The sequence below is a fragment of the Emydura macquarii genome, unplaced genomic scaffold (genome assembly GCF_026122565.2).
Source record: "Emydura macquarii macquarii isolate MOO-44397 ecotype Brisbane River unplaced genomic scaffold, CSIRO-AGI_Emac_v2 contig_2205, whole genome shotgun sequence".
In the NCBI taxonomy this organism is placed as follows: Eukaryota; Metazoa; Chordata; order Testudines; family Chelidae; genus Emydura; species Emydura macquarii.
The window spans coordinates 8812147-8839940 of record NW_027132342.1 but is presented as its reverse complement, the minus strand read 5'-3'; the positions used below and the strand labels follow the sequence as shown (position 1 = coordinate 8839940).

At 39.2% G+C, this 27794-nt stretch overlaps 1 protein-coding gene across 6 annotated transcripts in view; it reads left to right on the top strand.

Moving 5' to 3' along the window:
• The window catches only part of PACSIN2 (protein kinase C and casein kinase substrate in neurons 2), a 110323-nt gene extending 89491 nt beyond the window's left edge, over positions 1-20832 (top strand). For 3 of the 6 annotated variants that reach the window (XM_067559315.1, XM_067559317.1, XM_067559316.1), the window contains 6 exons: positions 2233-2408; positions 3666-3786; positions 7832-7956; positions 8713-8829; positions 9789-9985; positions 18954-20832. In XM_067559315.1, the coding sequence (XP_067415416.1) occupies positions 2233-2408; positions 3666-3786; positions 7832-7956; positions 8713-8829; positions 9789-9985; positions 18954-19066 (849 nt within the window). In that variant the 3' untranslated portion in view covers positions 19067-20832. Of the gene's footprint in view, positions 1-2232; positions 2409-3665; positions 3787-7831; positions 7957-8712; positions 8830-9788; positions 9986-10072; positions 10548-18953 lie in introns of those variants that run through there. The other 3 variants (XR_010921953.1, XM_067559318.1, XM_067559319.1) reach the window with 3 other exon arrangements.
• The last annotated feature ends 6962 nt before the right edge of the window (positions 20833-27794 follow it).

Below are 27794 nucleotides of genomic sequence, written 5' to 3'. Positions count from 1 at the left end.
GCAGTGTAAGGTTAGTTCCAAAAAGAATTAGACTTATCCTCAATGAACTTACCTATCGATGGCTTTTAGCCAAGATGGTCAAGGATGCAACCCATGCTCTGTGTGTCCCTAACCTCTAACTGTTAGAAGCTGGGAGTGGATGTGGATCACTCAATAATAGCCCTGTTCTGTTCATTCTCTCTGAAGCACCTGGCATTGGCCTTTGTTGGAAGACTGGCTATTAGGCTAGATGGATAGTTGGTACCTTCCACTCATAGCCATCCAGATTAATTTAAAATCTGCCAAGGTTTGCCTGAAGCACCTTCCCGCTCAAGGCCTCCAATTTTCCCAAGTAAATATTCTAGAACTCAGTCATTAGACTGGTGTACACAACATTTCTTGTTGTGCTGCGTGAATCGGCAGCAATATTTTGTCAACGTAAAAAGATTAGCATGATCATACCTCCCTCTTCCTCTCTTTGAGACTAATTGCTTCTTGACAGGCATATTCCACACCAAATCTCACCAGTGGCTCTGCATCTAGCAGACTTACAGAACATCCTAGTGAACCAGCTCAGCAGGCAATTTTCAGATGACCATGAGTAGAGAACTCAATCCTGCACAGATCATCTTTTACAGGATATATAAGAATAGATCTTTTTGCTATATATTAGGACAAGAAATGCCACATATTCTGGTTCAAGGGGGGCTGGCTGGCACCCAGACTTCATGTTGGATTCTCTTTATCCCATGGGCACTGGAGGTCATGTACACCTACCCACCAGTCTCATTAATGCTGAAGGTCTGAGGAAACTCAAGCAATCTTCAGCAATAATGATAATTTTAGTTCCAGCTTGGCCCAGACAGTTTTGTTCTTTGGGCCTAATGAATTTGTCAGTTCAGTCCCAGATCCCAGTACCTGTTCTGCCTGACAAAGCAAAGGTGAGGTGTAACCCAGACAAAGTGTCTTTACCAATGACAGCATAGATGCTGGCTGGTTAACTACCATCAAAAGAAGTTGTTGAGCTGAAGCTGAGAACACCTTGGTCTGTAGCAAAAACCACTCTACTAGATTGACCTATACAGCTAAATAGAAAATATTTTCTATTTGGGCAACCAATGTCATTTTCTTGGAAGCTCTAACTTCTGCTATTCAGGACTATCTCCTGTCCATAATGCATCCAGCTATCCACTGGCTCCATAAGGGCACATTTGGTAGCAATAGAAGCACCTCACCTCTTGTTCAGGGTTTCATGCTATTTTCTCACCATACAGTTTATAGATTCCTCAAGGGCCTCATTCATATCTTTCCCAGTTCAGGAACTCTATCCTTCCTGGGACCTCAACATAGTATTAGGTGGTTTAATTAGAACCATCTTTGAACCCTAGCAACCTGCTCTTTATATCATTTATCCATAGTGTCTTTTTAGTTCAATAACATCAGCTTGAAGGATAGGAGAAATTCCGCATGGCTGGTTGATCTCACATGGTATGTCACAAAAAGACAAAGTAATTTAGGCCTCACCCTAAATTTTTACCAGATTTTTCTTTATTTTTCCTTAAATCAGATGATTCACCTGCTAGTTTTAGATCTGTCCTTGCATGAATTTCATGACTCACCCTCCATTCCTGCTATGGAGTCCTATACCATTTGGATTCTGTATTAGTGAAGGGAGTGAGATAGTTAAGCCTCCCCTTTGTGAGTGAGAGAGCATCCATTGTACAGGTACAGCCCCAACAGATGCTGCTAGCTAAAAGAATCTCATTTTGTGTGCATGGGGCGTGTGCGCCCTGGAAGTGGAATCCACATGGACAGCACGTTTTGGATCATAGTTACTGGAAGGTAAAGTAACTGCTCTTTCATAGCTGTCTTCTGATCTCATCTCCAAGTCATCTGAATGTGACAGCTTTACAAATTTCTCTGGATGTTGGAAACCCTACATATGGTGCTTAAAATGCTTAAAGAAAATGGAATCTAGATAGTCCTAAGTGAGTCTCATTAGCTCAGTTGCTTTTGACACCTTTGAAAGGTTTCATTATCTTGCAAATGGGAATAGCCCCCTCTTATGGCAGACTGAGCTGTTGCATAGCATACAACCTTGAATAAAATAACTTTACTGAGATAAATAAAGCAGATGTTCTATTATAGTCTCAATATTGACTGTTACAGTATTGACTAGTGCAGCATTCTGTGAACCTATTGTAAATAGGCCAGTAGTAACAGCAAGAACAACTTGCACTGCATTTTTTTCAGACAAAAGAAAAGTATGAAAAATCACTGAAAGACCTGGATAATTCTACACCTCAGTATATGGAAAATATGGAGCAGGTATTTGAACAGTGTCAGCAGTTTGAGGAAAAACGTCTGCGTTTCTTCCGGGAAGTGTTATTGGAAGTTCAGAAACACCTTGACTTGTCTAATGTTGCAAGGTAAATTTAAAAGATTTAAAACATTTCTTGCTAAAATTGTTTCTGTGGCCATTAAACATTGTTCATCCAGTAAATTAGAGTTTACAATTTGACTAGCTTCTTCTGAAAGTATGTTACTTTTATCTGGTAATAAAACTAAAGATTCTAATAATTCAATGTAAGCCATTTCCATTATTTAATTTGTGAGTTTTGTTCTGGATCAGATGATGGGAAGGAGATGCTGTTCCAGTAGCCTTCTTCAAAATTTAGTGAGATTTTTTTTCCACTCTTAAATTAAGGTTTTCATAAGTGAACACTTGACAATCATTAAAAAGACATTCTCTGTAGAATTTAATTTAGATTTTAGAGTTTAGAATATAAAAATGGCAGAACAAAGTTAAATATGCTTTTCGTGGCTTGAAATAACACTTCATTCTTGACAGGCTAACCTAGAATTCATTTATCTCAGACTATATGGATGTAAGTGCATAAACATGTCTGATAATCATTGTTAAATGGACAAGACTGAAATAGTACTGGAGATATTGAAATACTTTTCCATTTGTAATGGATTAAAATGTGACATAACTGTTTGAAAGAGAGTATTTTTATGTCTTTTTATTTTACCTCAGACAGATTACTATGTAGTTGGTGACAACATTGCCAGAAAATATATATTGTAAGGAAATTGTGGCCAATTATCAGGTTAATTCTTTGTATTAAAATTCATACCCCTTTTGACTATACTTCTGACTTCTGGCATTTCAGGTTTTTCTAGTTTAGCTTAATTTTCTGAGTAAATATATTTATGAACATAATTTACATTGGAATTCATTAATTCAAAACTATAATAAAAACAGTCTCCAGTCTAGTCTAGGCAAGCTTGCTGAAAATTTGCATAAGTGGATTTTTAGGCAATATTATAAATGAGCTTATACAAAAATTGTTAAACATTTATCACTTAAAATTTGCTATCACTGATTTTCGGTTACTCAGAGGATGATACATAAAATGACTTAACTTAAGAGATGGTGTTTTTTTTATTTATCAAAAACTCAGTAGCTGGGCTACATAGCTTTTCTTTTTATTTTGCTGTTACTGCTAAGTTTTGCACAAGAATTTCATACAGATGTCTTTTGTCCTACACCGCAGAATGTGCAATATGGTATGGTGGCTCATGTAAATCATGGTAAAAATACACAATTTTATTTTCTGATTATTGAGTTTACCACATTTCTAGTAACTATATATTAAATGGAAAAACAAATTTGTCTGTAGTTACAAAAATATCTATCGTGAATTGGAGCAGAACATCAAAACAGCAGATGCTATTGAAGATCTGAGATGGTTTAGAGCTAATCATGGTCCAGGGATGTCAATGAATTGGCCTCAATTTGAGGTAAGAATGTATACCTTTAAACACCTGGGTTTTTTTTATACTTGACTTCCTTTTTTTTTTTTAACCTTCATTCCTTTAATGGAACAATAATTTTTTATCTAGTTTTAAAAAGCTGGATATTCCTTGCCTCCCTATTTTTGTCTTGAATTTTTAAAATATTTTTTGATCACTGAACACTTATAAACAGTCCTAATAGTTAAAAATCATTCATATGACACTTGTGTGGGTGAATTCATGTGAACCATGCTCTAGCTGGTTCAACTGTTTTTGCTTCCAGATAAAACATCCTGCATATTCTCATTTATATGCTATGGCTTTGACTTTAACTCAGATCCTGTTGATATCAACAAACAGCTAAATGAAGTATAGCAAAGCCTTTGCTTTCTATAAGAAAAAAAAAGTAAGTTATTAACTAAACCCCTTCTAAATTTGTCCTATTGAAGACTTACAATAGATACTTGGGTATTTAAAAATCCATATAAAAATGAAGAGCTATTTTTAAAAATCCATGTAAAAGTCAAGAATTATTTTTATTTGACTTGTTTCCGACCCCTTCACAGAAAGCAATAGTAAGTTTCACTATAATCTATAATTGCTACTAGATGCCATTTAATTGTATCCTGAAGACAAGTTTCTTTGTAATTTACTCCATCTTTCTAGTTATCTGTTTTATATACTGGTGACTTGTTCAAGTAAAGTATCACAGGACAAGAATCTGGACTAGATGTTGGCCAGATAAACTTGTTTTGTAGTGGCTGTTAACGTCACTCCTCATCCTCCAAATATAATTGGTGCTAAAAGTATACTTAATGAGGAGGGGAAACTTTAAAAGTTTCAGCTAATTTTGGAGTACCAAGTTGATGGAATTAAAATGTCACTTTCCTCAGTAAGGGAACATTAGAGACATCATGCTTGAAATCATTGCCTGGGTAAACCCATTTTAGCAGCATTAATGTGTTGTGCTGTTTTCTTTTTTGTGTTTTTAAATTTTGGGTCTGGTTTGTTTTGTCGTCCCTCCTCTCCTTCCTCCCCCTTTCCCCCCCCCCCATTCCCCCAAATGAATGAAATGCTGATATCAGGATACTAATGGAGTGAGGATGGGGAAAAAGCTCAAATTTTAGATAAAAATATTATGCTGTTGGTTTTCTTGGTGTGAAGTTTTGAATAACATGACTACAGTTGCTTTTTATGCATGGGCTGTGCCAGGCCTCTTTATGTATGATACAGATACAAATGTAAGATGTTCTAATAGAATAATGTAACTTTGCCTTTACATGCAACAAGGATGATGTAAGTACAAATATTTTTTATTGTCGAATGTATTTAGAAATATTGTCGTACATTGTAAGTATGCTTAAGTCAATGGTTCTTGTTAAGTTGTGGTACTTTGAACAGCTTTGTATAGATATACATTTGGAAGTTTAAGGAACTTGTCCTCTATTGAAAACAAATTGACATCTACTTGTTAAGCCTGATAGCGCTTACTAATTGTGTAAACCAGTGGTAATATCAACATGTACAGCTTTCAAATTCATTTTTAAAACTTCACTTCATTTGAATGCTGATTTGAGTTTTTACCTTTTGTACAACAAAACCAACTCTAAATTTTTACCCTGTTTGCCCTAAGGTGGGAGATGTAAACCATAGGATGCCTTGGGAATTCAAGATTTTCCCTAGTTTGTCCATTTTGTTCTTTGTATTGCTGCAGTGTTGTCACTCAGTTCCTGCTTTGAATTACCATGCAATTCAGGATTGACTTTGCAGTGGTCAACTATGTTCAACTCTTCACTCTTATGCCTGCCTGTCTACCTACACATTTGCATTTAAATGCTCCAAAATATCAAGACATAGATACTTAAACACATGAAAATCATGGAGTTTCATGATCAAACTTAGTCTTACTAATTTTTTCTAGATATAAAATAATGTATTTTAGCAGCAGTAGCTCAAATATATTAAACTAGGGAGCTGTATTTTAAGGATTTAAACTGAAATGCAAAATCACCACATTTCATACAATAGGTCACTTCTAAAATAGTTTACTTGTTTAACACTTTGACTTCTCCACAGATCATTCCTGGCCTGCTGCTTATCTGTTAAAATTAAATTTTGAAAACTATGTATATCACCACTGCGTGGCTGTTCTGTAGCAGTGGACGAACACTTTCCATACTAACTGAAGAGTCTGGTTTTGTGGTTTCTCCCTTAATTTTGAACTTATAGCAGAAGGATACAGTAAACATGGGGGTTTTGGCATTTTTAGAGGCAAGGAGATAGAATGGAAGCCTTCAATTGGCACAAGAATTATAAACCAGCATATTGCTTCTGACATTGCCAGTGGTCCACTTTACTCTTAATTTCCTTACTGATATCCAGGGCAAAGCGTTAATCTTTGCTATTTGTGCAGAACAAACTGTATTTATTCACCTAAGCAATGGATCGTTCAGTGGCCGTTTGCTTGCAGCCCCAAAAGCTTGACCATAAGAGAATTTGGTGATTTCACTTTTTAGAAACAATTTAAAAAGGTATTCTTCTGCCACCTAACTAATCCTTATTTTGTTTATGTATCAGTTTAAAGGATTTCCTTTATGCCTCTTAATTAATGAACTATCAAACTTTGATAAGTCACAGTGAATTTCCCTCTCTCCTTCATTGGGGGTGTGAGTGGAAGCTTCCTGTGAATGGAGGGAGCAGAGGGGGAATGGAGGGGGGTACTGAGGGTTGGGGGGAGGCTCCATACTGGGAAGTAGGATCCTGGGGGTTCCTACCTGCTTTCTGGCCGATTTCTGCCTCTCTGGGTCCCGTTCCCAGCTCCCCACCCCAATCCTGGGCCTCATGGCAGCTGTGCAATGCCCATAGGTCCTGGTTCCTGCTCTCTGTCACTCTTCCAGGTCCCCCAGTGGGCGCTCAGTTACATTTGGGTCCTGCGTCCTGGCCTGATCCGAGCCCCCATCGTAGCTGCTCGGGCCCCATAGCTATTGCTCCAACCCAAGTATCCTGATCTCATCAATCCATCCCAGATGAGTTTATGCAGGGGCAGAACCTCCACAATATTTCCACTGTGGAGTCACTGCCCCCTCCCCCTGCTTCCTTTTCTGCTGCTGCTGCCCCGGGCTTTATTACTGTCTCTTAGCACTAGAAACAGACGAGGTAAGGAACAAAATTAAACAAAGATTAGGTCTACTATAAAACTGTAGGCTACATATATGTAAAAAATACAGGGTACAGTAGACGCTTATTTGCAGTAACACCTGGTAAGAGCAACCACTGTTTGAGCAACATTTCCCTGGGAACACTTTCCCCGCTGTGAATTGTCGACACTCTTCATAACAGCAACAGCCACTTAGGAGCAATATAGCAAAAGGGCACCGATAAGTTGCTACTAATGAACGTCTACTGTATTGGAAAAGAAGAATATGTATACCAGCACTGGTCTGTGAACCAGTGGTCCGAGGAAAGTTTGCTGGCTCCTCCTTGTTTTCAGCTGTAATATCACATTAAGACAGCTAAAAATATTTTAAATCCTTTTTTTTCAGTGATCCTGTGAGTAGGAAGTGAGGTAGTCTGAGATTTCTGCTAAAGTGGTTAGAGAGCCCCTGATACTAACTAATGCTAAATAGGATCAACATTTGTATGCCAAACAAAATATGCCAAAAACAACTTAGTGAATAGAAACTATAACTTGCTTATATATAGCTATGATTATCAATTACAATAACCACCTCTCGCCTGGTCTTAGTCCAGGGTGACAACCTCCTATAAAAGCTGTAAATACTGAGTGGCTTTCATAGTGATGATGTGCATGGTGTAAGAGTCTGGGAGAAGTACAGGTGCGCTCAGGACTCCCAACAGGGATGCACAGATCCTTCTGAATGGATGACAAGGGAAAGAAGAGAACAAATCTAAAGTTGAAACATTTGAAGTCTTTTGTTTTTATTGCATACACAACTGATTAAATGTCTTAGTATAAGTGAATGTCAACATTAAATATTGTGCTGCTGATTAGCTTAAACTCTCATCAGCTTCTCTTGCATTCATTTTGTAGGAGTGGTCTGCAGATTTGAACCGTACTCTCAGTAGAAGAGAGAAAAAGAAGGCTTCAGATGGAGTGACTCTAACTGGTGTTAACCAGACAGGAGATCAGGCTTCACAGCATACCAAGCATAGCAGGTAGAACTTTTTTTTTTATGTCCATCAGAGCCAAGGACTGAAAGAATAATAGGAAATAATGGTATTTTGAAGTATATTAAGTGGATACGGGGTCAGAAATTTCACCACTCACCTCAGTAAAGGGAATATGGTTCTGTTGTCTCAGAACAAGACACAGTGCTTTGCAATATTTCTGTGGCTAGGGAACAAATAGAAAGCCCCTTAAATTTCAGGATTTTGAAAGGGTTATGTTCCTGCAAGCTCATAGAATACTTTGGTTTTATCTTCTTTTTGAGTTATTCAATATGTTTTTCTGTCCTTCAGCCTGGAATAGGAAGAAACCAAACTTCATCAAAAATTGACCTTTCTCTTAGGTGGCTTTTTGTGAATTTAAGTAGAAATGCATTCAGTCAGTTGCAAATGACTACATTAAGTAGATATGTTGTCTGCTTTGACAGCTCACTACTATAATAGTCAAATTACACTGAGGGATCTATTGAGCTCTCTGTCAAGTCTGGAGATTTTCAGCAGTCTTTTCCAAATGCTACACAGCTTAGAGAGAGAAAAGTATTACACTTACATATCTAATATTTATGTGCAGTGCTTTTGGAGGGCCCTGTACTGTCCTAAGAGACCTAAGCAATGTGCTTGACTGCTGGTTCTTGTCTGGAGAAGGGTAACTGCTAGGTAGCTCATTCTGAGTGTGACACTAATTACATATATATTTGACTTCATGAGAAGATAGGGTCACCTTAATGCTTTTTCTCTCCCAATTAGCAATCTTAGTGTCCCGAGTAATACAGTGCAGTCATTACAATCAAGTTACAATCCCTTTGAAGATGAAGATGATACGGGGAGTACTGTCAGTGAAAAGGAGGACAATAAAATCAAAAAGTTGGTGAAAGAATGCTTTTTAAATTGTTTTCACACTTGCTCTTTCTCTATCCAAGGTTTTCAATTTCGGGTTTCTACAAAAGCACCATATAGTACAATGCATGACAGTCCTTATGAGAGGTCATATAAACAGCATTGTAATCTAACTTTTCTTTTTCTAACAGAGACTGTATATGTTGCCTTAATCTTGTCTGGTTTGAAATTATACTGAGTTTATTGGTAGTTGGTAACACAACTTTCTGGTTGCTTTTTGTTCTCATTTAACTGTTCTAAAATATGTGAACTCTGACAGCCTGCTGTGAAACTACTACTGGAGCTTTGCTGCTGAGTTTGTGTTTGCTGGACAAATCCACTTTTATGACTTTCTCTCCACTCAATACTTTCTCAATTACCTATTTCATTGTACCGGTCCTGGTGTGTCATATTATTGTAGTCATGAATGTCATGTGCACACTCTACAGTTGCTTGTTCTTTAACTGTAAACAAACTACTTGCTATAAAAGTATTGCTCTAAAAGAGTGTTTCTCAAATGCTGGGTTGTGACCTATGCAAAGTCACAGAAGGCAATCAGGTGCTTGAGAGGCATTGAAAATGTTATTACCATCTAAAGCAAAAAATCTTGCTTCTCCACTACCTCTGTACATATTTATCTTTCAAGGTCAAGTATTCTCTGTCAACCTCCCAACACAAAAATAATATAGACCTCTCAATGATACACTTTTTACTCTTTTGTAGTAAATGTAAGGCGGTTGCAAACATTTTTTACTTTAAATAAAGTGTCACCAACCCAAACATGTTAAGAAACACTACTCTATAAATATAAAATTTTAAACATTGGCTCTAATGTATAAATGATTATGTTTATACTTAACTAGGGGAGACTGGTATTATGGTGTTGGTGTATGTAATATCAGTTAATGTTTTAGAGCAAACTACAGTGTAACATTTTAAAATTTTAGTGTTAGCAGCTCTGAGAAAAACCAAAGCTACCCTACAGAGTGGTCTGATGAAGAGTCCAACAATCCATTTTCTTCCACTGATGCAAATGGAGACACTAACCCATTTGATGAAGATGCCTCCCCTGGCATGGAGGTGAGAGTACGAGCACTGTATGACTATGAGGGCCAAGAGCATGATGAACTCAGCTTTAAGGCTGGTAAGTTTACTTCATTCTCTTAAAATGTTTGTCAGAAGGGGAAGCTGAGGAAGTATCTGAAAAATAACGGCTTTCTCACCTCTGCAGTGTACAATGAGAACTGGAATTTTTACAGAAAAACACGAACTCTAAACGGTGTCTCACATTACAGTAGCGGATTTACCTAGCAAATGATCCATCCTCCTGTCTACAAACATCTCTTCCTTCTGGGAGCATTGAGCAGTGCCTCTTCATACCTTGCAATTGCAGGGAGCACTAGCTGTCGGGAAGGAAGCTCTCTGGAAGTGAAAGGGGATATTGGGAAACTAATTATCTCTTCTGCATTGGGGCAGTGGCTGCTGCTACTACTTTAACTCCCCAGTATTGCCAACCCTAGAAGATGAGAAATCATGAGACTTTGCAAAAAGGTATCACAAGATGAATGTGAATCATGGAGTTTTTAAAAAAAATACTTGCTCTTTCTTTTGTAATAAATTTAACGGGAAGTACCCTTTTTTGTCTCCTTTTTCCCCAACTGTGCACATTTTTAGGTTAAAACTTAACATTAAATATGTACACAAATTAGGAAAGGCTCCCTCTTCTTCTAGTTGGGGAAGACTGTTCCCCCATCCTCCTTTGCTGTCATCCTCTGTCCCAGCGGTTTTCTGACTGGGGTTGTAACCCCAAAGTGCATCACGACCCCTCTTTACTGGAGTCACCAGGGCTGGCGTTGACTCGCTGGAGCCCAGGACTGAAGCTGGAGCCCAGGGGCTTCAGCCCTTCCTGGTGTAGCTTGGGCTTCAGCTCTCCCATCCAGGGTTGCGGGATTCGGGTTATGGTTTCAGCTGCCTGGGGCTAAAGTCCTCGGTCTTGTGCTTCAGCCCTGCATGGGGTTATGTAGTAATTTTTGTTGTCAGAAAGGGATCACAGAGTAATGAAGTTTGAGAACCCCTGCTCTATCCTCTGAGGTCATCCTTTGGTATACTCTCTCTAGCTATCTCTCCTGCTTCCTGGGGTATTGCTGTTCTCTCCTAAGCCACGAACCCATCCCAGCAACAAAAGGAAGGTCAGAGAATGTAGGTGAGCTTGTAGGGAACTGCAGTGCGGGAGACACTCTCTAGTCCACTTCCACTCCAACACACACACCTGCAAATTGCTCTCTTGCTTTGGTTAACAGTACAGCACTTGAAGCAGGTAGGTGCAAGCTGGAGGAGCTGCTGACTCTGGCTGGGGTTTTCTTCTGGTATTTCCTTCAGCTGTGCTAGCCTGAATAGGTGATTTCTCATTTGTTCAGCGCAGGAGTGGAGAGCTTGAGGCATTGCAGGAGGAACCTAAGAGGAGTAGCCTTCGATGGTGGCAAGTTGAAACTGTATCAGGGCCATTAGTTCAGACTGTAAAAACCAACATCTGGTGCTGCATCCAGACCTGCACCTTCACAGTCAGCTCCTTGAGAATTCCTGAGATAACAGCTGTTGAGTTGTGAGCAGCTTCTTAAAAGGATGCAGGATCACATCTTGCAAAAATGGCCATCTTTCTTCCTCTTCCCTTAGTGTCTGGTTGTGACCCTTTTTCATTCTCTGGTGGCTCACTTATTGCATTAAGTCAGTGTTTCTCAACCTTTTAAATAGCAGGTACCCCCTAACTTCTGAAAATTGTAATAAGTACCCCAACACTCTGTATTTCTCAGAGTGGAAAACTATCTTTTTCCCCTTTACCGCTGGATGACTGTATTTCTCATAAAGCAGGAGAGTTCTGAGTTCTGCAGTGTCATGTGGCTGTGGCAGATCACAAAACCCCCTGCTGTTTCTCCTCTCTTTCCTCCATATAGGAGCAAAGATCAACGCCAGCCAATCACTATGGCCTGATGGTGGGGTCACGTGTAGTCTCCTCACACAGGAAGGAACTTGAGATATGAGCAGGCACAAGTGGCCCACTAGAGTTGATAGCAGCGCTCTCCATGGCCATCCCTAGGGTTGCGGGCCTGGGGCAAAACACACTGTGTGGGCCATCTGCCTCCCACCTTGGAGCTGGGACCAGGTGGGAAGCAGGTGGCTGCCACCTGGCTTCCCCAGAAGTCGGCAGCTGCTGCTCGCCTCCTTTCACTGGGTTTTTCACTGCGTTACCCCCTGCCTGTGTCTCGCGTACCCCTAGGGGTACGCATACCACAGGTTGAGAAACTATGCATTTAGGTTACAAATGGGAGAATGGGATGAAGTTAAAAATTTGGAAAGCTTCTGGTTCTTTTAGTTTTAAATTAATCAAATCTTATTATATTCATCTACAAATGAGTACATAGCTGGGTTGTTCCTGCTAAAATGTGCAGCCATAAAATAGTTAATATTGACACTTAACTAAAACTTATAACTGACAAAGTTCTCAGAGCTGTTATTTCAAAGTGTTTGCCCTCAGATTCAATTAAGGCTGTGTCAGATCATATTCAAATTAGAAACATAAGAATGGAAAAGGTTAGAGTCTGGTCATCTGCTGTCACTGGCAACCACATCATATAACCCCACTGATAAACTTATTAAGCTTTGTCTTAAAACTAGTTAGGTTGTTTGCCCACACTACTCCTCTGGGAGGCTGTTCCAGAACTCTGTCCTGTGATGGTTAGAAACATTCTTCTAATTTTCAACCTAAATCTTAATTTGTGGCCAGTTTATACTCAATTGTTCTTGTACCAACATTGCCCTTTCCCTGAAATATCCCATCTCCCTCTCTCTCCCAGATTTATTTATAGAGAGCAGTCATATTCCAGTTCAATCTTTATTTTTCTAGGCTAAATAAAGTAACATCTTTTAGTCTCATCTCATTGCATAGGTTCTCCATTCCCCTGATCATAGAATCATAGAATATTAGAGTTGGAAGGGACCTCAGGAGGTCATCTAGTCCAACCCCCTGCTCAAAGCAGGACTAACCTCAGCTATATCATCCCAGCCAGGGCTTTGTCAAGCCTCAGCTTAAAAACCTCTAAAGATGGAGATTCCACCACCTCCCTAGGTAACCCATTCCAGTGCTTCACCACCCTCCGAGTGAAAAACTTTTTCCTAATGTCCAACCTAGACCTCCCCCACTGCAACTTGAGACCATTGCTCCTTGTTCTGTCATCTGCCACCACCGAGAACAGCCTAGCCCCATCCTCCCTGGAACCCCCTTTCAGGTAGTTAAAGGCCGCTATCAAATCCCCCCTCATTCTTCTCTTTGCAGACTAAACAAGCCCAGTTCCCTCAGCCTCCCCTCATAAGTCCTGTGCTCCAGCCCCATAATCATTTTTGTTGCCCTCCGCTGGACTCTCTCCAACTTGTCCACATCCTTTTTGTAGTGGGGGGTCCAAAACTGGACACAATATTCTAAATGCGGCCTCACCAATGCCGAATAGAGGGGAATAATCACTTCCCGTCGATCTGCTGGCAATGCCCCTCCTAATGCAGCCCAGTATGCTATTAGCCTTCTTGACAACCAGGGCACACTGCTGACTCATATCCAGCTTTTTATCCACTGTTACCCCCAGGTCCTTTTCTGCAGAGCTGTTGCCTAGCTCGTCGGTCCCCAGTCTATAGCTGTGCATGGGATTCTTCCTTCCTAAGTGGAGGACTCTGCACTTTTCTTTGTTGAACCTCATGAGATTTCTTTTGGCCCAATCCTCCAGTTTGTTTAGGTCACTCTGTATCCTATCCCTACCTTCCAGGGTATCTGCCACTCCCCCCAGCTTAGTGTCATCCGCAAACTTGCTGAGGGTGCAATCTACCCCATCCTCCAGATGTTGAACAAAGATGTTGAACAAAACCGGCCCCAGGACCGACCCCTGGGGCACTCTGCTTGTGACCGGTTGCCAGCTAGACATGGAGCCATTGATCACTACTCGTTGAGCCCTATGCTCTAGCCAGTTCTCTATCCATTTTATAGTCCATTCATCCAACCCATACTTCTTTAACTTGCTGATAAGTATACTGTGAGAGACAGTATCAAAAGCTTTGCTAAAGTCAAGGTATATCACATCCACCGCCTTCCCTACATCCACAGAGCCAGTCACCTCATCATAGAAAGTAATCAGGTTGGTCAGGCATGACTTTCCCTTAGTGAATCCGTGTTGACTGTTCCTGATCACCTTCCTCTCTTCCAAGTGACTTAAAATGGATTCCTTAAGGACCTGCTCCATGATTTTCCAGGGATTGAAGTGAGGCTGACCGGTCTGTAGTTTCCTGGATCCTCTTCCCCCCTTTCTTGAAGATGGGCACTATATTTGCTTTTTTCCAGTCCTCAGGGACCTGCCCCTGTTGCCACGAGCTTTCAAAGATAATAGCCAATGGCTCTGAAATCACCTCAGCCAACTCCCTCAGCACCCTCGGGTGCATTGCATCCGGCCCCATGGACTTGTGACTTGTGATCCATCCTAGTAAGCCTTCTCTGTACCTGTTGCAATTTGAATTCATATTTCCTGAACATGGGTGACCAGGATTGAACATCAGTGACCAGGTAAGGTCCTACTGATGCCTTGTACAATGGCATTAATACTTTGCCATTCTCTACTGGAGATCTCATGTAAGACAACCTAAGATTGCATTGGCTTTTCACAACCACTTGTCATTGGTGGCTCATACTCATTCTGCGATCAGCTAATTCACCCAGGTCTTCTCTGGCGTTTCCAAATGAGTCCCCAGTTTAAGGCAGGAATTCTTATTAGTCCGAAAGTGCATGCCCTTGCACGTCTGTATTGACAATGCCTTCTAAATTTGTGTCGTCAGCGGATTTATTCAGCCACTCCTACTTTTTGTGCCAAAGTCCTTAATGAAAATACTAAATGAGATCAGTCCTAAGACCGGTCATGGAGGAACTCCACTAGTAACCTTCTCCAACCTGATAGTTCAGCTTTCAGCAAAAACCATTGTCGTCTCTGCTTTAGCCATTGTTTCGCCCACCTTGCAGTGCTTGTACTAATCCCATTCTTTTCTAGTTTGTTTCATAGTTCTAGTTCCATATGAAATGTTTTTTACAGAAGTCCAGATTAGATCTACTGCATTTCCCTTGTCTAAAAAAAAAAAAAAAAAGATATATTTTCAAAGGTAGAGCTCAGCTTAGTCTGGTACAATGTACCTTTGGTAAAACAATGTTTCATTTTGTCCCATTTTCCATTTACTTCTATTAAAATGCTCTCTGTAATCACAATATTCAGATCTCAATATTTTGAAACAAACAGGGCAGGAGTGTAGCTACGGGTGGGCCAGGGCCCACTCAATTTGAAAGCAGATCCATCCAAGTTCCACTTAAACTACCTGCATAACTGGAGCTTTCTCGGCTGGTGGCTTCCTGAACTTCCTGCTCCTGGTCATGTGGTTGGAAGCAGGAAGTTCAGAAAGCGACCCGCAGAGAATCGCCCAATGCTCCAGTTTCCCTTGGCAATTGGAGTGTCAGGCTCCCTGAACTTCCTGCTTCAGATCACATCTGGCTACGTCTCTGAAACAGGGGCCACCAAAAATCCTGATTTTCTTTAAATCCTGTCCAGAGAAGGGAATAGCAGTAACAAGACAGACCAAACTCCTATTAATTCCTCACTGGAATCAGCAGAAACCAAAGATTGCTATTCATCCACAGTGGATTGTGGCAACTTCTGTTCTCCTCCTGCTTACCCAGCAGGACATAAAGATGTGCTAATCCCTCTGGAATACAGCAAGTAATAAGTCTGACAAGTGATAGGTGCTAAATTCCAAGGGATTAGCACAGTAGAACCTGTCTACAGCAAAATGAAGCAATGTTTATATACTGGGATGTAGTGGTTAATTTGGAGTCAGGCATTCTGGTTTCTATTCCTGGCTATGTGACTTTGGTTAAACCCTGCTGTTCTCAGTAGAAAATAATCCTTAAAATGTGGATAGTACTTAAGTACATTAAAAGAGACATAGTTAGACAACCTGTTTGTAGACATTTAAATATCCTTATAGGACAGATGCTATAATAAGTGCGTATTATACACAATCTGTTATATTTTAATATATATTTATATAAATAAATTAACAGTTGTGGTGGTTACTGCATACCGAATAGTTAATTCCAAATCCCCCGCTAGAGGCTTAGGTAAGAATGGTGTCTGTCAGGAACTTTTATGGGTTTGTGCAATGATATTAGAATGAGTGAGGCTTATGTTACACTGAGCATTTGAAACAGAAGCTTCTTGAGAAACAACTTTATGGGACACACAGGAACCAAAGTAGAATGTGCCCTTCTCTGTGTTGGATATGGCTATTCTCCTAAGAGCCTGTCATCAAGGGAGTAATCTCTTTCAAGATCAGTTTGAGTAAATGTATACAGATATTCAACCAATCTGCATAAAATGTATTCTCTTGATACTGATTTGAAACTGGTAGAAAAATTTTGTTAGAGAAACTTTGATCTCTTTTCCTTGTCAGGCATATGCATTGTTGTACAGTTTGTTTATTATAAAAGATTATAGGTGTGAGATTAATTTCTTCCAGAAATAGAATACCTTGAGACATTCCAAAGCAGAATTACTTTGGTCTTGGTTCTTGCATATTTTGTAAGAGGTAGGGTTTTGACTTGTGTATAGATGCAGGATGGAACAAAACTCTATCACCACTTAAACCTAGTCCACGCTACAAAATGTCCGCCATAGTTGTTAATTATCAGGTTAACTGGCACAAATGCTTAATGCTGTTGGTAGCCATTGGAGACCAGAACATGATGCTGAACAAGATTGTCCTGGTCAATGATAAATGTTAAAATGTGTTAGTGTTAAGTGTTCTGATGCTTATCTGTTACAACTGTGTTTTGCCATGGCAACGTTTTGTAGTGCGGACCAGGCCTAAGTGAAACCCAAAGTAATATCAGAGGGTTCTAGGGAGTTATTACCAAAAAACTTTGGCCTTTTGTTAATAGAAGTGCAACTGTGCTAGTATTAGCAGTATTGAGAGTCCTGATACAGAAGGTGCTCTGATTTTGGCAGCCATTATCAATATTCTTGATTAGATATGCTTAGGGCAGAGTTAATTGACATGATGAAAAAGGAGTTATATACTCTTGAGCATCCAGGGTTAGCAATAATCAGGATTTTTACCAAATTCTTAGTGCAGACAAAAGGTCTAGTGCAGAGGTGTCAAACTCGCTGATGGTGACGGGCCAAATGCTCATAAACTGCACTTCACAGGGGCCATGCAGTACCCTCCGCCAAAAAATTCGGGCCAACATCCCCTTTTCGGCGGCGCAGCATCAGCCGTTTTTGGTGGCAGAATTTTGCTGGGGACCGTGTTGCCGGACTGAGTGCATTGCCACTTTAAGGGATTTCTCTGCGTCCGGCATCACCGCTTTAAGACATTTCACGGACTCTTAAACCGGCAATGCCGTAGGCAGAGAAATCTCTAAGTGCCAATGCGCTCACTTTGGGCAGCAGCACGTCTCGGAAAAAACTGGCCGGATGCGGGCCGGATCAAAAAGGTTCGCAGGCCGCATGTGGCCCGCGGGCCGTATGTTTGACACCCCTGGTCTAGTGTTTCAAACACTAGCTTTTGTTATGTCCCTGTATGAGGTACCCTGTAATCATACAAATTGAGCAGGAATTTATTAGCATTTTTCAGCTGATGAGAAAGCATGGAAGGTAAAACTGAGATGGTTCAAGATGAAGTCTCATCACTTTTTGGGTTGTATAGTTTCCAGGTTACTTTTACATCCTGCTAAATAAATTCAGGGAGCACTTTGTTTAATGGGATTAAGAAAAACCTGTGTCTTCAAGAAATAATGTGTGTTTGTAGAATTCAAATCCTGGCCAAGTTAACTGACTGGTGTCAACAGCTGGAATTTCCCAGTAGTAAGCAAGCACAAATACAAGTAAGAACTGGTTGGGAAATGACTACCGGGCAGGACTGGAAGATCAAAATGTTATTTAGCAGCTGTGGCCTGGAACTTTTATGATCATTCTGTCTTATTGAGGTGGTCTTTTAATTGCTGATACAAAGCAAGTTGGAAGATAAAGCTTTGGTGTTTTATTGTAGAGTCTGTAAATCTTAGACATGGGGAGGGAGGCTAACAATTTGAGGTAGTCAGGATGTTTGAAAAGAGGTAATCACAGATCTTGAGCAGCTGAAAACAAGTTCATTCTTCCCGTAGAAAATATTAGACTGCTCCAATATACGTTGTTCCAGGATGGCTTGTGATTCTATCTCAAACCAAATTCTGATTTGCCTTTTTGATGTCACAACCATGTATCCACTTCCAACTGCAAAGCTGGGACCACAACACCAGAAATTAAATCCCAATGTCCATTATGTTTAAAGGGGAGGTAAAAAAAAAAAAAAATTAACGTAGGGTGGGAGATGTTTATTTTCCTCACAATACATCTAGTAGGTATATCAGTAACCTACCAGTACATTATAAAGAGAGAACATGTCTTGCCACCTTTTGCTAAATCTCTGCAGTATAGCTTGTTGCTACATGCTTCTGTAGTCATTTTATGTATAGGGAAAAAGATTGTGTACGTTAAATGGTAAATACATTAACTGGCTAAAAATAATTTTTCACTTATATTGAAGAATCGCTTGTAAATCTCCATGGTGTTAAAAAGATCATTTTTTGACTTGGTAGAGGTAGTTATGCTACCCAAATTTAGCCTGGTCCATCCACATACTCTAGAAAGATAGGGAGTTAATACTGACCAGATGTAATTCTTAACATTTTATTTTCATTTTGGTAAAGCAAAGTGTTTTAACTTTTTGAAATGTCAGTGTTGTTATACTTCACTTCTTTAAAACTTCTATCGTTCAAGTATCTTAAAGTGCTTACTCTGGACTCCTTCATACTATATGTCGGTGTTTATAAAATTTGATATTGTTTTCAAAGGTCAAAGTGATGGTAAAGAACAGAGTTAGGAAGCACTGGTCGGGGAGGGGTAAGGAAGAAGTGGGGTATCAGGGATAGTTGATACTACATTCTTTTTTTATTACCAAACTGTTATAATTTATCAGATGTGAAATTTATTTTGCAGGGGATGAGCTAACTAAAACAGAGGATGAAGATGAACAAGGTTGGTGCAAAGGACGTCTGGACAATGGACAAGTTGGTTTATACCCAGCAAACTATGTAGAAGCAATCCAGTGACAAAGGATTAAGTGATGCTGGAGGTATTATAATAACTCTGTAAGCCAGTACAGAACATGTTCATAATGAGGGGAACTGAATGATGTATAGAATGTACATATTTCTTTTAATGCAAAGGAATGATGGATTAATATTGACTTTATGGTGATTTAAAGACAAAAGGTAGACATGGCAATTTGAAAAAAAAATTGCAATTTGTACACATTAGAAAACAAAAGGGTCAGGTTGAAAAATGTAGAACAAGAAGAAAATTACTCTTTAGCTTCTTTCCTATCTAATCTGTTTTACCATGATTTTTGCATTTTCTGTACTGGTGCCCTAATCCACTCTGGGGTGTATGGCTTTACCCTGATTTTCATTTAATCAGTTATTTTAAGTGACCTTCAGTAATTTGCAACTTGAATTTTTAAGACTATGGTAGTTGATTTCCTGTTTGTTCTTAGCAAGGTATGAAAGATGCAGTATTTTTTTATTTCAATCCTGTGTAGGTAAGCACCTTTTTTATTCTTGGATTTACCAGTTAATACTTAAATTATGACAGATTGATTCACCAGTCAAGTGAATGAAAAACTTTCCATGTTGTAATGTTAATCTTTCCATGCTGTCAGCATGGATTGAAGTTGTAAAACAAGTATTGTATTTAATAAATGTCTGTTACAAAAGATGTTTTGTAGCAGAAATATCTGCATATATTATGGTTGGGTTTCTATTGTGAATGCTATTTATGCATTTTGACGTTTAAATATGAGTTTCCAAAATAGATCTTAAATAGCACTCTAAAAGCAAAAACAATATAGAATATTTAAAACTATTTCAATCATACTCTTGCTGAGAAATTTACCCTTCTGTAAATTATTAATGATTTTATCAGCGATTTGGAAGGTTAGACATGTTTGAAGACTAATTTTCAAGCAAAGGAGACTGTAAAATAGACTAAAATGCTTTTTATTAAGAGGCTCTTTATGTTGTGTATATGTATATATAATTTGATATTCAAAAACATTTAAAGAGCATGTCTTCTGTTAATTTTGCAAGCCCTCTGACTGTCGATTAGATTTAGATGCTGCTTGAAAACTTAAATTATAGGCATATTTAAATCTGCATTGTCATTCCCTGTTAGTTGTGCTGTATCATAGAGCAAGTATTCTGTGATTCAGATTCTCAGAAATATTATAGGAAATACAACAATATACTCAAATTGTATTTGTTGGTAAATTGTGGATCCAGATATAAACTAGCTTTAGTCCCTTTGTGGATTATTGTAGCAGAACACTGTAAAGATTTCTACATCTTGTTTGCAGCTACAACTCAGTTGTACGTAATAGTGTCATAGTATACATTTGTGACATATTTAAAAGCTGGTTTGTACATGTTGTTGCAGGTTTCTGTCTTTAAAAAAAATCTAAATCTTATCGGGTGAGTCAAAATGCTACATTAAGAAGCTACACTGTAATCAAATTAAGAAATCTATTTTCATATAATTAAAACACTGTAGGTGTTCCTTGGCTATACTGTTTGCTTTTTGAGATCATAGATATATATTTAGTCAACATTTCTAATGAGTTGAAATGTACAGGCTTAGGAAGTGGATATATGTATCTGTCTGTCATAAAAATTTATCAGCATAATTGCTCATCCACAAGATAAAGACTTAACAAAAACTGTCAAGAATGTGAGGTCTTGGTCTCTGTATTCTAAAATATTTTAGAAACATAATAAAAATCTGTTAATCTCTTAAATATACACAATGAATCTCTTACTTCCTAGTGGAATATGAACGCTTAGCTGTGAAGCAAATATTCTATGCATTTCACTGCAACTTGAGATGAATAAACAAAATTGATTTCAGTCTAGGAAATCCAGAAAACTAGTACATGATATAAACAGAAGTCTGTCCCCTTGGCAAACAAGGAAGCATGGCACAAAATGTAGACTGTATTGGCAAAAGCCTTGTAATGAAACATATTTGTAGAAGAAGGGGAGAAGATGGGTTATTGCTTCAGTCTAACTAGATCTGTCTACCGGACAGGTGATGTCTAATGCTGTTTTCCCTCAAGGTATGTGTAGCAAGTGAGCCTTCTGGATATTTAATGCAAAAGTGGTGGTGGCAGACAGTGGCAAATGCTGCTTTCTCTGAGTTTTCATGAGTGCCCAGGTGGGTTTATAGCTTCCCATATTGGACAGGCTGTCACGTAATGTTACGGCATTTCTGCCCTGTGTGAATTAATCTGGTGTCCTTCAATCAGCTCCTAGAGAACAGATGTCCCTGCTACAATAGATACTGATTGGCAATCTTGTCCAGGCAGCACAGCAAAGAGAGAAATTCAAATGGATATAGAGGAATCACAACAGGCAAGCATGTAGTTTTTCTGTGTCAAGGGTTTGGTAGATAAGTGGGGAATCTTCCACTGCTATTTCTAATGGTGTGCTGCTTGTGTGAAGAGCATCCTTTAGAAGAACAAAGTTCACTCAGAATTTAAAAAAAAAAATTGTGCTGAGGCAGCTGACATTTTTTTCCTGTGTGGCATCTACCAATGATAAAAGCAAGAATAGCCCAAAAGGTAATGTTCAATAAATAATAGGAAGAGTTCACAAAGATTGTTGCTGTTTTTAAAATGGTGTTGGCTGTATTTTTATTTTATCTCATCGCTCTAAATTAAAACATTCCTACCATATTATACAAACAGCAATGTCTCCTTGACTATTTGGAACACTGCCAAATTAAAAACATTTATTTTTCTTGAAAAATTAATACAATTATTAACAAGACATTAATTTTAACATTTTAGTGTAACAGATCTAAAAAATTCTTACAGCTTTTTCACTATTTCGGCTGGCTGCCTCTTGTATTTTACTCTGCTTGGACAGTGAAATTACATTAATCTGCTAAACAACAAGAGTCCTGTGGCACCTTAAAGACTAACAAATATATTTGGGCATAAGCTTTAGTGGGCAGAAACCCGCTTCGTCAGATGCATGAAGGGGAAACTTCACTTAGGTAGGTATATGTACACATGCAAGGATGAATGAGTTACATCACAGTGAGGAGGGCAAGTGTTAACGAGGTTAATTCAATCAGAGTGGATGAGGCCCATTCACAATAATTGATGAGAAGGTGTGAATGCCAAAAGAGGGAACGTTTATTTTTTGTAGTGGTCTAGCCACTCCCAGTCTGTAGTCAGACCTAGTCTGATAGTGTCAAGTTTGCATGTGAGTTCCAGCTCATATTCCAGTTTCACGCTGGAGTTTTTTTTTTTTTTTTAATTATGGCAACTTTCAAGTCTGTTACTGAGTGTCCAAGGAGATTGAAGTGCTCTCCTACTGGTTTTTGAATGTTACCATTCTTGATGTCTTATTTGTGTCCATTTATTCTTTTGCGTAGACACAGTCTGGTTTGGCCAATGTACATGGCAGAGAAGCATTGTTGGCACATGATGGCATATATCACATTAGTAGATGTGCAGGTGAACGAGCTCTGGATGGTGTGGCTGATGTGGTTAGGACCTGTGATGGTGTCACTTGAGTAGATATGCAGCCAGAGTTGGCAACAGGGTTTGTTGCAAGGCTGCTGATCAGTGAGGATAAGCCAGTCTTCTCCCCTGTTCAGAGGATAGTGATTATAGTGATAGTCCTGGATTCCACAGTAGCCTGGGCTTTCCTCCCATAAACCAGATTCTAAACTGGGTTAGCCATTTAATTAGACCTGAAGGCTCATCCAGCCACAACCATAAAGAACTGTCAGACTTTTGGCCTCATGTACATATGTTTGGCATGCCAGGCTTCGTTTCTGGAAGTTGCAGAGCTAAGTGAGCTCAATGTATCTCCTGATTCCTCATCCACTGGACATGCTTGTTTGAGTGCCATAAGAGTAGCCTCTTTGGACTGGTAGAAGGACCCAGCCAACGTACATGTGGGAGTTCCTTTCGTCCCCGCACAACCCTGCTGACTCTGGTTACAAATACTGCTATTGTAGGTTGGAGAGCCTACCTGTGGGCTCTACAGACTCAATCTCTTGTCCGGTCAAGAGTTACTCTCCATATAAAGATGAGGCAGTTGAGAGCCATTTGTCTAGCCTGCCAGGCTTTCTTCTCCCATTTCAAGGAAAAAAATTTACTCTTCTTCCGGTCAACATTGCAGAAATGTTCATAGAATCATACAAATGTATGGATGGAAAGGATCTCGAGACGTCATCAAGTCCAGCCTCTTGCGCTGTGGTGCAACCAAGTAAACCTACACCATCCCTGACAGATGTTTGTCCAACCCGTTCTTAAAAACCTCAAATGATGGGAATTCCGCAACATCCATTGGAAGCCTATTCCAGAGTTAACTACCCTCGTAGTTAGAAAGTTTTCCTAATATCTAACCTAAATCATCCTTGCTGCAGATTAAGCTGATTACTTCTTGTCCTACTTACCGTGGACATGGAGAACAACTGATCACTGTCCTCTTTATAACAGCCCTTAACAAATATGAAGACTGTTATCAGGTCCCCCGTCAGTCATCTTTTCTCAATTCTAAACATGCCCAGTTTATTTAACCTTTCCTCACAGGTCAGGTTTTTTTTTAAGTCTTCTATCATTTTTATTGCTCTCCTTCAGACTCTCTCCAATTTGTCCATCTTCCCTAAAGTGTGGCGCCCATCATTGGACATAGTACTCCAACTATGGCCTCATCAGTGCTGAATAGCAGGACTATTACCTCCTGTGCCTTACATACAATATTCCTGTTAATATACACCAGAATATTAACCTTTTTTGCAGCTGTATAACAAAGTTGACTCACTCACTAAATTTGTGATCCATTATAACCCCAGATCTTTTTCAGCAGTATAACCATTTAAAGCTAGTTATTCCCATTTTGTAGTTGTGCATTTGTTTTTTCCTTCCGAAGTGCAAAATACTTCACTTATCTTTATTGAATTTCATCTTGTTAAATTCAGACCAATTCTCTAATTTGTCAACATCATTTTGAATTCTAATCATGTTCTCCAAAGTTCTTGAAACCCCTCTGAATTTGATGTCATCTGCAAATGTTAAGCATACTGTCCACTCCATTATCCAAGTGACTAGTGAAAATATTAAGCAGCAGTGTTTCCAGACTGATTCCTGTGGAATCCAAGACACATTGTCCTACTTTGACAGCAAACCATTGGTAACTACTCTGAGTATTGTCTTTCAACCAGTATTGCACCCAACTTTTATAATAACTTCATCTAAACCATATTTCCCTAGCTTGCTTATGAGAATGTCGTGGGACTGTGTCAAAAGCCAGATGTGAAGAAAAGCTCTGTGTAGCTCGAAAGCTTGTCTGTTCCATCAACAGAAGTTGATAGAATAAAAGATATTACCTTACCCATGTTGCCTTTCTAAAATCAAGATAACACATCTATTGCTTCCCCCATTCGCTAGGCCACTAACCCTGTCAATGAAGTAAATTCACATTTGGCATAATTTGTTCTTGACAAATCCATGTTGGCTATTCCTTACAACTGTATTATCTTCCAGGTGATTACAAAATGATTGTTTAATAATTTGTTCCCAGTATCTTTCCAAGTATCGAAGTTAGGCTGAATGGTCTGTAATTCTCCAGGTCTTGTGCCCCTTTTTAAAGATAGGCACTATGTTTGCCCTTCTCCATCCTTCTGGAGTTCTCAAATGATTCTGAAATTGCTTTAGCTAATTCCTTAAATACTCATGGGTGAATTTCATTGGTCCCTGCCAACTTGAATACCTCTAATTTATTTACATATTCTTTAACCTGTTCATTCCATATTTTGGCTTGTATTCCTTCCCCTTCAATATTAATTGAGAGAGACTCTGGTCACCATTAATCTTTTTAGTGAAGATTGAAGCAAAATAGGCATTTAAAAACCTCAGCTTTCTTGATGTCCTCAGTCATTAGCTTTCCTTGCTTGCTAAATAGACAATTTCCTTTGTCTTTCTCTTGCTCCTAATGTATTTAAAGAACCTCTTATCTTTTCTGTCCCTTGTTAGGTATAACTCATTTTGTGCCTTAGCCTTTCTGAGTTTGTCCCTACATGCTTATGCTATTCTTTTGAACTCCTCCTTAGCAATTTTCCAATGTTTCCCCACTAAATAAGGGAACTATGCTTTCCTTCATTCTTTTCTTGTTCCTAATGTGTTTAAAGAACCTTTTCTTATTATTGCCATTTATGTTCCTTTCTAGGTGTAACTTATGTTCTACATTAACAGACAGGAGAGGGGCCTGATCAGATTGTATCTACCAAGAGGCGATACAGTTTTGTGAGTTTTGTATCACCGATGAGATTCACTTAAAAGAATCCCACCTTGCAGGTGTTCAGAACAGTCTGGCAGACCATTTGAGCAGAGCTTTCACCAGAGATCATGAGTGGTCTTTCCAGCCAGATATAGTAAAACTCATTTTTCAAGCCTGGAGTATTCCTGCTTGCAACTTGTCACAACAGGAAGTATCAGGTTTTTTGTTCAAGAGCAAGTCACAGTCCAGATCTCTGAAGGATGCTTTCTTCTTACTCTGGAAAGACAAACTCATGTATGCTTACTAGCCAGTTCCACTCCTCCCCATAGTGTTGCTCAAGATTGAGCAGGATCATGCTCACATGATCCTCATAGCACCAGTGAGGCCTTGCCAGCATTGGTTCTCCACTCTGCTGAGCCTCTCGATCAGGGCTCCATTGACATTACTTCCAGAACCAGACCTGGTTTCATAGGACCATGGTTGCCTCCTTCATTGCAATACTGATGCTCTTCATCTTACAGCCTGAATGTTCCATGGTTAACATCTCAGGAGGAAGTCTGTTCAAGGGATGTACAAAACCAGGCACATCTACCTATTGTGATCACAGCAAAAAGGTGTTTCACTAGTCTGGGCCTCTATACAGTATGTTCTGGAATATTTATTCCACTTGACACAGCAAAGTTTTTCCACCAGTTCTATCTCCCCTTTCCAACCTCCTACTGCTAATCACAGTTTTCTCCAATCCAATGTCACTCAGGTTCTTGAAGGGTCTGGACAAATTATATCCCCAAGCAGAGGATCCTATCCTCCCTGGGAACTTAAATTTGATGTTATCAAGATTGATGGGTATGGCCTTTGAACCACTGGCTACCTGTTAATTGCTTCATCTTTTGGTGAAAGTAGTCTTTTTTTTTGGCAGTTACATCTGCAAGGAGAGTGGGAGAAGTGCGAGTCCAGGTACATTCTTTTACAAGGACAAAGTTTACTCATGTCCATATCCACAATTTCTGACTAAATTACTCTCTTCCATATCAATCAGTCAATATACTTACCAACTTTCTTTCCTATAAGCCGTGTTACACGTAAGAATGATGGAAGCCTCCATACTTTGAATGGCAGGAGACTGGATAGTCTTTTACTTGGACAAAATGGAATCGTTTAGGTCAATATCACAACAGTTCATGGCACTTGCAGACAGGATGAAGAGTCTTCCAGTATTGACTCAGAGAATCTGATCATGGATTTCCTAATACATACATTTTTGCTATGACATTGTCAATATAATGCCACTAAGCAGACTGGTAGTACACTCAATGTGAACACAAACAGCTTCTGCAGCGTTTCTACGTTAAGTGCCTATACAGGACATGTGTAGAGCTGCAACTTGGTCATCAGTACATATACGTGCATCTCATTATGCCATATCTCAACCTTCTAGAGATGATGCCGTAGTAGTAGGATGAGTAGTCCTGAATTCATTTTTCTAGCAGACTCTGATCCCACCTCTGGATTGAACTGCTTGCAAGTCACCTGAAGTGGAATGGACATATGTAATCACTTGAACTAATGGTTACTACCCTGTACTGTAACAGGGTTGTTTTTGAGATGTGTTGCACGTGTCCATTCCATGACCAACACGCCTTCCCCTCTGTCGGAGTCTATGCAGAAAGAAGGAATTGAGGGTAGTTGGGGTGGCTCCACCCTTTAAAACATCATGCAGCTACATGATGCAGCATATGCTTCATAGGTATTGCTAAAGGAAAAATCTTACTTTAGAGCACTGGACCCACACCTATGCCTGAAGTGGACTGGACACATGCAACACATTTCAAAAAATAAGTTATAGAACAGGTTAGTAACTTTTTTTGGCAGAAACTCCATTTTCTATTAAAATAATTTGAACAGAAAATTCCCAATCATCTCTAATCCTAAAATAAGAGGGGCGGAGGCAGGGGTAGGGAACAGTTGTGGGAATTCCTTGATAAGGATAATTTATTCCATTATACCTTTCTATTTTCAAGTGCTTATAAATTTTTGAAGTACTTTCTCAACCATAACTCCACTATAAATCTAAGATTTTTTTGGCATAAGGATCCTGTTTTCCAATACAATAAATTCAGCCATCCAAAAAGTCTTCAGTTATGGATACCAATAAATTAAAAAAAAATTCTTAATAGTTATCATTCTTTTACTTTGGCTCAGATTTTTTGACCATATCTAGGTTTTTATGCCATGCCTAATATTGAGAACCCTGCTCTTTCACCACTGAAATCTGTACTTCCCTTCATTCTGTTCTAACCCATTCCTTTACAGTCTTATACTCTAATACCACAGCAAGAACAATGCTGGAGAGCAGAGTGAAAATAATTAACATCTTGGTAACTCTTAAAGAATTGAACAGCCTGCTTCCTTTCCAGTCACTGAGATATAGGATTGCATCATAAAACAAATTAGGTACAGGAACAATGATCCACTATTAGAGTGACAGTAC